The 14,872-nt window shown below is 41.1% G+C and overlaps 2 protein-coding genes across 9 annotated transcripts in view; both read right to left on the reverse strand.

The window, feature by feature from the left end:
* Unc13b (unc-13 homolog B) overlaps window positions 1-14,872 on the reverse strand; it is a 210,966-nt gene that overhangs the window by 51,614 nt on the left and 144,480 nt on the right. For 2 of the 8 annotated variants that reach the window (XM_041667762.1, XM_041667761.1), the window contains exon 1: window positions 1,810-2,281. The exons of the other annotated variants lie outside the window; for them this stretch is intronic. The gene's annotated coding sequence lies outside the window, so the exon portion shown is untranslated. Of the gene's footprint in view, window positions 1-1,809; window positions 2,282-14,872 lie in introns of those variants that run through there. 8 annotated transcript variants of the gene reach the window in all.
* On the reverse strand, window positions 6,413-8,111 carry LOC121458455 (elongation factor 1-alpha 1-like). The gene has a single exon (XM_041667769.1). It carries the CDS (start codon window positions 8,057-8,059, stop codon window positions 6,671-6,673), a length of 1,389 nt encoding a protein of 462 aa, XP_041523703.1. The 5' UTR covers window positions 8,060-8,111; the 3' UTR covers window positions 6,413-6,670.

A 14,872-nucleotide genomic window follows, 5' to 3' on the forward strand; every position in this document is an offset into this window, starting at 1 on the left:
AAAGAAAGCATGTAAAATTAATCTTAATATGTATTATTTAACTCCAAATTCAAAATATTATTACAACATGTAATCAATAAAAATATCATTAATTATATATTTGTATTCTTTTTTATACTAAATCATTGAATCTCATATTTTACATCTTATTTTCCAGAACATCTCAAAGCAGACTAACTAGTTGGGCATGGTAGCACACATCTATAATCTAAGTATTTATATGTGTGTATACACATGCAGAGGTGTACATATGTCAGGGTACATGTGGGATTTGGTTCTCATTTTGTGGGATCTGAGGATCAGACTCAGGTCATTAGACCTAAATGTAAGTGCCTGGTCCACTCCCCACACTTAGGAGACAGAGATGGGGGAACAAGATTTCAAGGTCATCTTCAGCTATATACAGTTCACGGACAATCTGAGCTACATGAGACTCTGTTTCAAAAAAAAATCAAAGTAGACTAAACAGTAACATGTGGCAAGTGGTTACCATATTGGACAACACGGCCTTAGAAATCTGGGGTAGGAAATACTCTAGATAGCCTCTGAGTGCAGAGAAGAGTGTCATCACAGTGACAGTGAACTGTTTCTTTCGCTCAGCTTTTTACCTATTTACTTTGATCCTAGTTGGAAGTAGCTCATTTCTGTTTGTGGACATGTTCACTTCTCCTTAACGCTACAAAGAACCAAATATCAAGTCCTAACTGCAACAAATGAGACCCTTTTTTCCCCCTCTCAATCCAACCATTTGTCAACATCCTGTAGCTCTGTGTAGCTTCTTTCCAATATTCTGGAGAAAACTACAGAACAAACATTGTTACTTCAGCAGAAGCTATCTATTGACATGGAAGGTTTGGAGACCTTCAATGAGCAAGAGTGTAATCTTAATGCAGCTAGATGCACGTTCTACTAGAGGGGCAGATAATGATGGCAAAAGACTCATTTATTTAGAATTTTCAGTTTACATGATTCTCACATATTATTACAACCCTGTAAGGCAAGAAGAATTATTGTTTTGATTTCATAGAAGACAAAAATAGAGCTTTGAGAGGGTAAATTAGACTTGATCAAGGTCACTAAGAAAGGCCAGGATTAAGTAAGTTTTCAATTTGCAAAGTTAAGGCTTTTTGACTATACACATAAATAGACAAGTTATATGTATGTGTACATACATTCAAAGATGGGAAAGCTCAGGATGGACATTTGTTTATAAGGCATTTGTATACATGAGAGACATGTACATATCAGACTTGGACAGTATAGCCCCTCTCCACACATGTAAGAAGAAATATAGAAAGGTTTCTGAATATACCTAAGAACAGGAAGGTTACCTAAGTACACGTATAAATGCATAAATGGAGGGACAAATGAGCTCTATATACGAATTAGAAAGAGGTAGAGATAAGTTTATATGTATATATAAATATACATTCATATACGATGAATAAAATGGTTGTCTATATGCAATGTATATACAGGAGAGGACCAGGTAGGTTAGTCATAAACACATATAGACATGTCAAGACAGAAGCTATGCACACATCCAATGGAATGGACAGGTAGTTGTAGACATACAGCAGAATATACAGGAAGAATGGATGGCCAGATTATCAGTACACAAACACGTGTATGTGAAGATTCCACCCCAGTGCTGAGTATGCTATTTTTCACTCATTATAATGACCCCCACCAGCAACTTGGCTCAAGCAGTTATATAATTAATGTAGCTGTTCCATATTCCACCCACAAATGCTTTGCTTTTGTTCCTGCTTGTCGTTCAGAGTCAATCATATATTCAATATCACTTACCTTACTGCTGCAACCAAAATAAGGTTAAAGAAATGAAAAGGGGGAAAAAACCATTAAAGCCACAGATTCTCAAGTTTTAGAATGCAAGTGCTTCCTTTAAGAGGTAATCCATTTAGAAGCACTCCTTAGAATGACAGAGAAGCCACAGGACGAACTTTCTGAGCCACAGCACAGCCGCCTGCCCAACCGACAAACAGAGCCAAGGAGCTGTTATTCTCAGTTGCACCTAGCTGGCTGGCTCCTCCGTGCAAAGTTGATGATAGGAACAATGCCTAGCAGAGAAATCCCCTCAGTGAAGGCGGGGCAGGAGTCTGGTGGCTGCAAATCTAGGAATCCAGTCTGGTCCACACCTCTCTGCTGAGGGGGGATTCTGAAGACCAGGCTACTGAAGGCAACAGCAGCAAACTTCAACTGGATGTGGAATTCTAACTCAATCCATTCCCGGCTTTGAGACTGAGAGGAAAGCAGGGCAGCTCCGGCTCCGCTTCTGCTCCTCCTCCTCTCCAGCTGCTTCCTGCCTGCATGCACTCTCCCATAGGGCACCAGCCCTCCTCACACGTTGCTGGCGCACACACCCCCTTCCCAGCACACTCACGCACACACAATCCTGCCAGCAAGCTCACTCACACACCCTTGGTGAGTGTCTCTCCCTGCTAAATATAGATCTTACTCTCTCTCCCCCTCCCCCATTTTCTTCCTTCTTTCCTCCCTATCCTTTCTTTCCTCTCTATACACCCCTTTCACATCTAAGCCATAGAATTTAAGAGACAGAAAACACAGAGGAGCTCTGAATCTCAGGGGGAACCCAGAATATGGCTAGTGCACAATACAAAGACAGTTTTCTCTTCTATTAAAATAAGCTCTGGGTTAGCTCACGATTTATAAGGTCTGTCACCAGCCTTTAGAGAAGCTGAAGGACAGGGGCAGTGACCAAGCGCAGTTTTCATCTCATGATGCCATTTTCTCATAGTTCACATCCTGAACAGCTACTGCAAAAGAATTCCCTTAGGCTATGACATTATAGCAACTAGGGAGGAGGAGAAACTGAGGAAACCAAAATGGACTCTCAATTGCAGCAGTCAAGACCAAAGGCTGCTTCTGGAATCCAGAAATCAGAACTTGGCAACCCAAATTAATACAACATCAATCAAAAGCTGTCTAAAATGCAGAGTTCTATGTCCATGTTCCCCAATATCCCAGCTTGCCTTTACCAATGGCAGCCCTATCTCTATGGAGATTTTCTAGTCTAGTGGTTCTCATGTTGTCCTAATCCCAACAATTTCATAAGTCTATGTAGAACATACTACAAAATCAAGTGTCTATCTTCAGAGACAACCCAAACTGCTCACCGTGACATCATATCTGAGTATAATGCAGGTACCATTGAAGCTCTGGAACATAAAATGGCAGGTACATGAAACAGGCTCCTTTCTTACACTCTGCAGACACAGACAGGAAAACACTGCTTGCTATGCCTACCCCTGAACTGCCAGTAACAACCCAGTAGCACTGCTTCTCTTCAGCCTTCCCTGAACCTGGCATAATGAGGAAAGTCCTTCTTCTTCCTCAGGCCTCAGGTCAAAAACAGGGTGGCAAAATTGATTGATTCAGCATACTTAATTGATTCAGAATTTATCTCAAACATTCCTGTAACAATCCACAAAAGAATCTTGCCCATCTAACCCAAAAACCAGGTGGTAAGTCAATGGGCACTATCCTGAGATCTGTCATTGTAGGGCAGGCAGTCCTATATGAGAGATAAACAAAGCTTTGATTTATTTAATTTTGGCTTGTCTGAGGCAGAGTCTCATTTTGTAGCCCAGGCTAGCTATGAACTTGCAATAATCCTCCTGTTTCTGCCTCCCAATGCTAGAATTACATGTTCCTGAGCCATAGTGACTGGCTCAAAACAAGATTTTAAATCAATCATAATCTCCATATCTTATCCAAGATCTCAAGGAGAAAGGGGTGGTTTCAGAGCCAACATTTGCCTCCTTTCTGTCTTCTTCCAATAACACTGATTTCCCCTCAGCCAAGGCAGAAAAATTAGATTCCAGAAGATGCTAAATAACCCGTTTCTTAACCATCCACCTCATTATGCAGCCAACACTGACAGCAGAACAAATACCTCCTAACCCAGTTGGGAGTTGGCTAGATGACAGCACAACTATAACCACATCTAAATACAGAGGAAGAAAATAACTTGAAAACTGTCAAATTTCAGTGGAAATCACAGCCAATTTACTGTGGAGTTTCCCAGGCTTGAGCCAGGAGAGGTACAGGGTTTAACACAAATAAGAGGAAAGACTGATTAAATCAGAATTCCTTCCCCAGCTCTGCAGCCAAGCATAAGGAGTCAAGAGCAGTAACTGTCCTTTATGAGGTCTAGGTCCAGGCATTCTAAATTGAGAAAAAGCTCACACTATCAAGAACGAGGAAGATCCTCAGGGCCAGGGCATTGCCTAAGCAACGTATTTCTTCATGCCCTATCCACCAGTAGGATTCTAGGGTTTGCCCAGGGCCTCAAGTTCCTGAGGCCTCGGCCTGAGTTTAATGGACCCAGTCTGGTTCACCTGTACAAATGTGCACAGCCCCTCTCTTAAGCAGCTTTGGTTTTCTAGAAAAATGATGGCTCAGAGAATGGAAGATATGTTCAAGACATCAGGAAGCACAACAAAATTATCTATCTCCCATTAGAACCTTCAAATTTCACATGAATTTGACCACAAATTATTCTTGTGCTTACCACTGCCCCCTGCTTGAGCAAGAGCAAAGATGATGTGATGGTTAATCCTGTCAACTTGCCAGGATTTAAAATCATCTGGATGCCTCTGTAAAGGCATTTTTAGGTGGAAAGACCTGCCCTTAATGCAAGTGGTACCATTCTTGGACTGATACTGAATAAAAAGGAGAAAGTAAATAGTGTGCCAGTGTTCATCTCTCCCTGCCTACTAGCTGTAAACTCCATATGAGCAGCTGCTTCACACGAGCTCCTGCCACCATGCCTTTCTCACTATGACAGACAGACTGCATCCTCAAAATATGAGCCACAATAAATCAATCCTTCCTGAAGCTGATTTTTTTGGTCAAGTATTTTATCACCGCAATGAAATAAATAACTAATACAGAGGATAAAATGTGGTAAAGAGCAGTCAGCATACGCTCTGGTAATGAAGGGGATATTCCTTCAACCACTGTCCTACAGGGCTCAGTTTCAAACAGGACATGACCACAAAATAATCATTCTCCTCTGGGATAGGTAGTAGGCCATTTTTGTTTCTTTGGCTCTAAGAGCAACAATAGAGACCTCTTTGTCACAGTGAATCTGATCCTTGATAATCTTAGGCAGGCTAAGACGACCAGGTACTTTTTTTGAGTAAGAAGTAGCACAGTGTCCTCCTCATCTGGGAAACATCCTCAAAGCTAGCCTGCTCCAGAGTGCACTGGGCAGAGCTAGGAAAACAAATTGGTTTAAGAAGGGAGAGGCATTTTTTCCAGAAACTGTGAAATGCTTTCAACAGACATTCTCAAGGTCTAGTTCCAAATTTAAGTCTTTGCAGGGATTTTCGCCTAGAGACAGATGAGTCAAGATAGAAATTCAAAATGAGACAGTGACACTCACGCAGAATTGTAGGAAGGTTCAGAGTGGCAGGAGCTCTAATAGGGAGCTGAATGGATGGGATTAGTCAGGAGGCCACCTGGTGCACAAAACCCTCTTCAACTGAAGTCATTAGGTAGTACCACAGGGTCATTCAGGAGGGCCTCCAGAGTCATAATTCTCTCCCTCAAGTAACCAGTCTAGAGATCCCTAAGATCAGAAACAACTAGTTTGGAAGCAAAGAACATGCCTACTACAAACCTGGCCTCCCTTTCCAGAAGTCACTGCCAGAGACTGGCTGGGTCAGGACCAACAGGTGCCATTATGGCAGTCATAAATATGGAGACAAAGGAAGGAGAAACTCAGTTCTGTTTTACATAGGAGTCAGCTTGTGATTATTTTCCTTCTCTACCACTAAGAAAACCCAGAAGTATCACGAAGAGGCTGACATGTGGTCACACAGCTGGGATTTCTTCTGTGCGTGGGGAAAATCATTTGTTCTGGTGCCTGAGAAAAGTCTTTTTTTTTTCTCCTCCTTATAGAATTATGCTCTCCCCAAACTATTTAGCAACTATATACATGCAGAGAATGATTGGCAATGGGAGGTGTTCCTCTTTCTTCCCCCAGGAACATGCTGCCCTAAGGGAATGATGAACCTGGCAGGGACTTGCTGAATTTACTGATGTGCTAAGACAGAGCTGCCATACAGCCCAAATGTGACCTGACAAGCTGCAAGGCAGGCCTCAGGAGTCACAAACTGCTGACAAGCCTCAGTTCTACAACCAGGTCAAGCACCATGCCCAATTAGAATCTTGAGCTTAAAGAGACAATAAACAATAAACAATAGACAATAAACTAAGGAGTTAAGTTTTCTGCCTGTACTGTCCAAGGCTGTGGGCTATGTCCATTTCAGAAGCAAATGACTGAAAGGGTTTTGAAGAGTCCTTTGTCGCTGTTTAAAGACTCTTTTTTTTTTTCTCTCATTAAACTTGTTTTAATGGGTCTCAAAATTCTGTGACAGATTTTTGGTCAAGTTGTTTCCATTAAAAAGTACTGATTTTGAAAACTAATAACTTAAAACTGCCACACACAAAAAAAATGGTCCACAAAACATTCTCCTTTCCTTCTGAAGGTTTTACGATGCATTGTTATCATTAACCAGTCTTTTACTATTAAACTTAAATGGCCAATTGAGACAAACAGTTCTGAGACCGTTCTTCCACCACTGATTAAGACTGGGGTGGCAGGTGTTAGGGATAATATTCATTTAGCCTTCTGAGCTTTCTGGGCAGACTTGGTGACCTTGCCAGCTCCAGCAGCCTTCTTGTCCACAGCTTTGATGACACCCACAGCAACTGTCTGCCTCATGTCACGAACAGCAAAACGACCCAGTGGAGGATAGTCAGAGAAGCTCTCAACACACATGGGCTTCCCGGGAACCATATCAACAATGGCTGCATCACCAGACTTCAAGAATTTCGGGCCATCTTCCAGCTTCTTGCCAGAACGACGATCAATCTTTTCATTAAGCTCAGCAAACTTGCATGCTATGTGAGCTGTGTGACAATCTAGTACAGGAGCATAGCCAGCACTAATTTGGCCTGGGTGGTTCAGGATAATGACCTGAGCAGTGAAGCCAGCAGCTTCCATTGGTGGGTCTTTTTTGCTGTCACCAGCAACGTTGCCACGTCTAACATCTTTGACAGACACGTTCTTCACATTGAAGCCCACGTTGTCCCCAGGAAGAGCTTCACTCAAAGCTTCATGGTGCATTTCAACAGACTTTACTTCTGTTGTCACATTGACTGGAGCAAAGGTCACCACCATGCCAGGTTTTAAAACACCGGTCTCCACTCGGCCCACAGGGACAGTCCCAATACCACCAATTTTATAGACATCCTGGAGGGGCAGTCGCAGAGGCTTGTCAGTTGGACGAGTTGGTGGCAGGATACAATCCAAAGCTTCCAACAGGGTGGTTCCACTGGAACTACCATCTTTGCGAGTGACTTTCCATCCCTTGAACCAAGGCATATTAGCACTTGGCTCCAGCATGTTGTCACCATTCCAACCAGAAATTGGCACAAATGCTACTGTGTCAGGGTTGTAGCCAATTTTCTTAATGTAGGTGCTGACTTCCTTAACAATTTCCTCGTATCTCTTCTGGCTGTAGGGTGGCTCGGTGGAATCCATTTTGTTGACACCAACAATTAGCTGTTTCACACCCAGGGTGTAAGCCAGAAGTGCATGCTCACGGGTCTGCCCATTCTTGGAAATACCAGCTTCGAATTCACCAACACCAGCAGCAACAATCAGGACAACACAGTCAGCCTGTGATGTGCCTGTAATCATGTTTTTGATGAAGTCTCTGTGTCCTGGGGCATCAATGATAGTAACATAGTACGTGCTGGTCTCAAACTTCCACAGGGAGATGTCAATAGTGATACCACGCTCACGCTCAGCTTTCAGTTTGTCCAAGACCCAGGCATACTTGAAGGAGCCTTTTCCCATCTCGGCAGCCTCCTTCTCAAACTTCTCGATGGTTCGTTTGTCGATTCCACCACACTTGTAGATCAGGTGGCCGGTTGTAGTGGACTTGCCGGAATCGACGTGTCCAATGACGACGATGTTGATGTGAGTCTTTTCCTTTCCCATTTTGGCTTTGAATTAGCGGTGGTTTTCACAACACCTGCGTTCTGACGGCAAACCCATTGTGAAAAAGCTGTTTAAAGACTCTTAAAGTCATATACACACTTATGCTTTCACACAACCCTGATCAAAAGTCACAGCGTCCAAACTAGTCTTAGCTAGGGTTTTATTGCTGTAAAGAGACACCATCAAAACAGCAACTCTTAGAAAGGAAAATATTTCATTGGGACTGGCTTGTTACAATTTAATGGTTTTGTTCATTGTCATAGCAGGAAACATAGAGGCACATAGGCAGACATGGTGCTGGAGAGGTAGGATCAGCACACAGCAAGAAGAGCCTGATATGGGCTTCAGAAACCCCAAAGACCACCCCCAGTGACAAACTTTCTCCAACAAGGACACACCTCATAATAGTGCCACTCCCTATGAGCCTTTGGAGGCCATTTTCATTCAAACCACTACAAGACTAAAAAAAATATTGTTCCTGAACTATAGCCCCCCCCCGTGTTTGTGTGTGTGCGTGTGTCTGTCTGTCTCTCTCTCACTGTGTATGTGCATGTGTACATGTATGTGTGTGTGTACACGGAGCCTTCTAGTGCTTTGATCTTGAACATCTCAGCTTTCAGAACTGAAAGGCACTTTTGTTGTGTATAAATTACATTGTTCATGGTAAGTGGTTCTGAAAGGCTAGGCTACAACAAATTGTGACCTGACCCTCCCAATTTATGTAGTAATAAGGGCGGCGGGGCTGCGTTCCCAGCTCCCCGGCCGCCTGCCCAGCTTATGCCCCGAAATAACATCATACAAACTGTATTTATTTAATTACTGCTTGGCCCATTCTCTTCTAGGCTAATTCTCACATATTAATTTAGCCCATTTCTAATCATCTGTGTATAGCACCCCAAGGTGCGCTTACCGGGGAGATTCTAGCCTATGTCCATCCTGGGTCGGAGCTTCATAGCGTGCGTCTGCCCAGGAGCCAGGAGCATGGCGTCTCTCTCTGAGGCGTCTGCTCCCGAGAGAGCTGTGGAGTCTCTGACCTCACTTCCTCTTCCTCCCAGCATTTTGTTCTGTTTACTCCACCCACAGGGCCAAACAGTTTCTTTATTGGCCAATGACCTTCCTCCATCAAATTTATACTTTGAAATTCTAAATCCTACTACCTCATAATGTGATTTTATTTGGAGATATAGTCTTTAAAAAGGTCACCAAGGCCATCAATCAGTTCATCAAAGTTGGCTCTAATCTGACAGTATTCTTATAAAAATGGAAAATATAGGCTCAATTGGTAAAGTGCTTGCTCCTATGTCAGACTTAGTATAAACTAAACAGAATCTTCCAGAACTATTGATTACACACACACACACACACACACACACACACACACACACAGTGATAGTTAGCTTTCATTGTTACTTTGACGCAATCTAGAATCACCTGAGAAGAGAGTCTTAATGAGAAATTGATCACACTGGTGACTACTGGACATCATTTAATTGAGATAACTGATGTAGACCCAGTCTACTTTAGCAGCACCATTACAATACAGGGGATACTGACCTGTAAAGAGTGGAACAATCTAACTGAGAACAAACACGTGAACATAAATGTACTTGTTTCTCTCTGCTCTTGACTGTGGATGTGTGACCAGCTGTCTCAAGCTGCTGCAAATGTAATTTCCCTTCAATAACAGGCTGTAAACTGGAACTACGAGGTAAAATAAACCTTCTCTCCCCTGAGTGGCTTTTTGCTAGTTTTTTTTTAAAAAATAACAATAACAGAAATGAAACAAGAACAAAATATAATAATAGATGGATACCAATCAACTACCTAGATATTAAACAAGGCATGGTGAAAAGGTGTCATTATCTTTGGTCTAAGGCAGTTCACAGAATGAGATGTTCTAACAAAGCAATTGTTATATCCATATCTTATTGTGAGGGAGAAGGAAAATGCTGTGCTTGGGTGACTGATAGTATCATTTACTGAAAAAAAAAATTATAGAAGAGGACATGGTGGAGAAAGAAAAGATGAGTACAGATCGAATATTATTAGGTGCCTCTGAGCATACAGGTGACAATATCCACAGGCAATTGGAGCTGTAGGTCTGGAGCTCATGAAAGACAACTGAGACTGCAACTGGGATTCATCAGTCACAGGAAAGTACACAAATTAGATTATCTAGAGGAGAGGAAGATGGAGAAACAGAGTCTGGGAATCATTGAGACTTAAGAGACAAGCAGAAGATAGCAAAGGGTGTGAAGGAAACAAAAACTGAACTGTCAAAAATAAGAAACAACTTGAAGGAAAATAGCACAGATGCCAAGAAGGAAGAGTGCCTTTGGGGGAAATCAATGCACAGTTTCTATTTCACCTGTCAAGAACTGCTTCAGGATGCTCGTTCTCATCTGGAATGCCCTTCCCAACTTGTCATCTTTACCTATTTATGCGCAAGTGTCCTTAGGTGTGTGCTGAATAAATACATTTTCTTTTAATACCTGAAGGTGACACCCAACCACAGGATGTGGAAGCTGAAAAAACTAAGAAATAACATGTTTTTTTCCTTTGACTTCAAGAAGTTACCTTTTTCCCCAAATTAAAAAAAAAATGTATGTGTTTTGCCTGTATATGTATAAGTACCACATGCTTGCCTGGAACCCACAGAGACCAGAAGAGGGTGTTGATCCCTTGGCACTGGAGTTACAGAGGGTTGTAAGTCATCATGTAGGTACTGAGAGTCAAACCTGGGTCTGCTGCAAGAGCAACACGTGCTCTTAACCCTGGATTCACCTCTCCATCCCCTAGCTGCATGTGGTGGCATATGATCCCAGCACTTGGGAGGCTGAGGCAGGAGGATTGCTACAAGTTTGAGGTTGGCTCAGTCTATTCAGCGGGTTTCCAGACAGACTGGGAATGAGAACCTGTTTGAAAAGGAAGATGAAAGGAACGAGAAGGGGAAAGAGAAGGGGTAGGGGTAATGATGATAAGGAGGAAGAGGAGGAGGAGGGGGAGGAGGAGGAGAAGGAAGAAGAGGAAGAGGAGGAGGAGGAGGAGGAGGAGGAGGAGGAGGAGGAGGAAAAGGGAAGAGACAGAAAAGGGTGGGGATATAACTCAGTGATAGAGCATTTGCTTAGCATGTGAGAGGTTCTAAGTTTAATCCCCAGCACTGCAAACAGTAGTATTAGCAGTAGCAGCAGCAGCAGCAGTAACACTAATAATAGTACTATCAACAGTTTTATTATTGTTTAAACTATAGCTGGACTTTAGAATATTTCCTTCTTGTTTGTTTGATTTTGTTTTGTTTTGAGACAATGTTTCTCTGTTTAACCCTAGCTGTCCTAAAACTTTTGCTATAGATTAGGCTGGCCTTGAACTCACAGAGATCCACTTGCCTCTACTTCCCAATGCTGGGATTAAAGATATGTGCCACCATCACCCCAAAAGATGTATCCACTTTTAAAACTGATGGTTAGTGGCATGTATAAGAAGCTATGGATCTCCATTATGACAAACATACACACAGGATGCAGGTTTACCCTTGATTTCATCTCTCTAAGCTCATTTTTTTTTATTTTTCTGGTACTTAAAAAATAACTGCTAGTTTAATATTCTCTAGGAGTTCCTCTGATAGGACTTTTCTAACCGCCTAACTCATCAGGCTTATTTGCTACTTTATAGCCCAAGGCTAACTATTTTCACTACAAGTATTACTCTTGCAATAAATTATTTATGGTCATGACTGACTTCTTAGCTTGATAAGCCAGAAGACTTGCATCTGTTAATAGATGAATAAAAATGTAGTGTTTGTATATACATGTATAAGCATTCATACAAACATACATGATGGGATAAATAAAATTTAAGACTTAAACACACTTCCCTTTGGAAACAGACACAAATAAAGAAAACTACAACCAATCAAAATACAGAGTTGTACAGCCCAGTTTCAATTACTACAACTACAGTACAACTCACACCCCTAAAGATTAGGGATCACAGCAGAGAGGGCAAGATTGTAAAAGCCAGAAGAACAGGAATTTTTCCGTGAGACTGTGTCTCCAAAAAATATTAGAGGCTATACCCATAAACTCTCACGAACATGACTGCCTTAACATGACTTCTCTCTCCAGGGAGAAGGAGCTGAACTAGGACAATGACAATAAACACGTTACCTTTAAGGGGGCCAGGGGAAAGTCCAGGAGGCTTCAACCCTACCAAAAAAAACCCTACAGGACACTAAGAAATATTTAGAGCAGGAGAAACAGTCTTTCTCAGGGAAGAGCACACCAATTGGTTATCCAACACCAAATGGTCAGACCTGAAAATATATATATACAAGTAACAGTATAGAGTCCGAGCAGGTTGTGTTTAAGTAGCTGAGCATGCATGTGCGCACTCCCATATGTGTGTGTGTGTAACAATAATTAATAAAAAAAAAAGAAACCATTGATTTGAAAGAGAGTAAGGAGGAATATATGGGAGGGTCTGGAGGGAGGAAGGAAAAGGGAAATGATATAACTATATTATAATCTCAAAATTTAAAAATATACTTGAACACAGAACTATACCTGGAAAACAGAAGAGACAGTTAAAAGAAATATTCAGCAACATAATAAAGATAAACAAAAATAGAGATAGGGAAAATAGTGATGGGTGGGGAAAATGAGGAAATATAGGCCAAAAAATATAAAACAACATAGGGCTGGTTAAACTACTCCATGGGTAAGGACACTTGTTGCCAAGCCTAATGACCTGAATTTGATCTTCAAGATCTACATGACAAGACAGAACCTATGCAAGCTGTTCTCTGACCCGCACACATACATACAGGCACATACATGAATGACCACACATACTAAATAAACTTTTAAAATGTAATAAAAGTTACAAAAATAAGATAAAATAGTGTATATATATATATGTGACAAATAGGTCTAGAAATTTAATGTATAAAATGAGGAATACAGTAAATAAAATTATGTTAAAGATTTTTGTTGAATATGTACATTTTAGCTTCTCTTGTTACAAAAAGGACCATGTCAATAACAGATGTTTATCGAATGCTTATAATATGTGAGGCTCTGCTCTATGTGTTAACCTGCTTCATTATAATGACCATCACACACTCACTATAAGTATCACACAAGCATCACTTTGTAAATTCCAAGTGCACAAGAAAAGTTATTTTTGAAACAGGCCTTTTTAACAGAAGACCAATGCAAAAGATGGGTCAAACAGTCTACAACTTGACACCCTCACTCCACATGCTTGATTAGACATCTGAACTTTTCTTGGTACAAAAATGAATGTCAAAGGGCCAAAATAGCTTTTTCAGCCTGCCTTTTCATGCACTAGTTTACTGAACTGAGTGGGCTCTGCTTCTCACAACAGCCTGCTTAGAAAGAATGCCGATGCTCTTTGGGTCTTCAATGAGAAGGCAGCCTTCGGCAACTCCTAAACACTATAGTGAGAGACTAAAATGTATCACAAGAAGCAGTTAAAATATAAACGAATTTAGCCATGTGTTGGCAGCACATGCCTTTAATTCCAGCATTCGGAGGCAGAGGTAGGTGGATCCCTATGAGTTCTAGGCCAGCCTGGTCTACAGAGTGAGATCCAGGACAGTGAAGAGAAACCCTGTCTAGAAAAAAAGGAGAAGAGAAGAGCAAAAAGAAAAAAAAAGAATTTAAGGGGGAAATAATTCTTAGAATTTCTAGAGTAATTTTTAAGTGTGGTTATTATTTGACTATGGAAATTTGAGAGAATAGGCACTCAAGGTAGAAAAATGGGATTAACAGAAGAAAAAAGTCATGTTGTTAAAAAGAAAATGAAACTAACATTTATTTGGTGTTAATAATATGCTAGGTTTTATTCCATATGCAATTAGTCAGCAGGTATGATATTCTTTCAAAGGGGAAGAAAACTAAGTTTCTAAAAGGCTGCGTGACTTGCCTAAGTCAAAAGTTACATAAGCAAGAAGTGATAAAGCTGTTTAAACTATGGGTCTAGGGGAATCCAAGGCCTAAGCTATTCTATCCATATGGTTGAAAAAGGATGCTGAATCAAGTCATGGCGGTCGTGGATGCCAGGCTATAAAGTTGACACTGAAATGCAATGAAAAAAGATTTTGAGGAAAAATTTTACTTACCCATCCACTGATATCTGTTAGTTTGATGTTTAATCAGAATATAAAGATAGACTCTATTTTGTATCTCAATGCTAATTTTCACTTAGCTTTTTTCCCCCCAAGACAGGGTTTCCCTGTGTAATAACCCTGGCTGTCCTGGGACTCACTCGGTAGACAGTCTGGCCTTGAACTTACAGAGATTTGAGTGCTGAGATTAAAAGCATGCACCATCACTGCACAGCACACTTAAGCTTTTTAAAGAGTTCTTTATTGAACTGAATATTTGTATAAAACTACAATAGTCAAAAGTGTATGTTCACCTTGGCAAAGAATCCAGATTAAGAAATAGTACCCACAAAACTCCAAAGGTTTCTTGTACTCATATCTAATTATTGCCAATTCTCTTCCCCAGAGGTAATCACTACACAGATAGCAGATAGCATAGATTACTCCTATTCCTTGTTTTCTTTGTTTAATGAGAAGTACTTCACAAATAAATCTATGTGATATCTTTCTTTTCAATAGGTATATCTTTAATTAGTACCTGTATGAGGTGCTGAGAATTGAACTCAAGGCCTTGACAGGTAAGAGTTCTAGTGCTGAGCTATACCCTAGTCCCTTTTATTCTCTTTTTGGTTTTTTGAGACAGGGTTTCTCTGTGTAGCTCTGGCTGTCCTAGAACTATCGCTGTA

Source organism: Microtus oregoni, unplaced genomic scaffold (genome assembly GCF_018167655.1).
Source record: "Microtus oregoni isolate MIOR12 unplaced genomic scaffold, Mior012 000017F_ref0000208, whole genome shotgun sequence".
Classification (NCBI taxonomy): Eukaryota; Metazoa; Chordata; class Mammalia; order Rodentia; family Cricetidae; genus Microtus; species Microtus oregoni.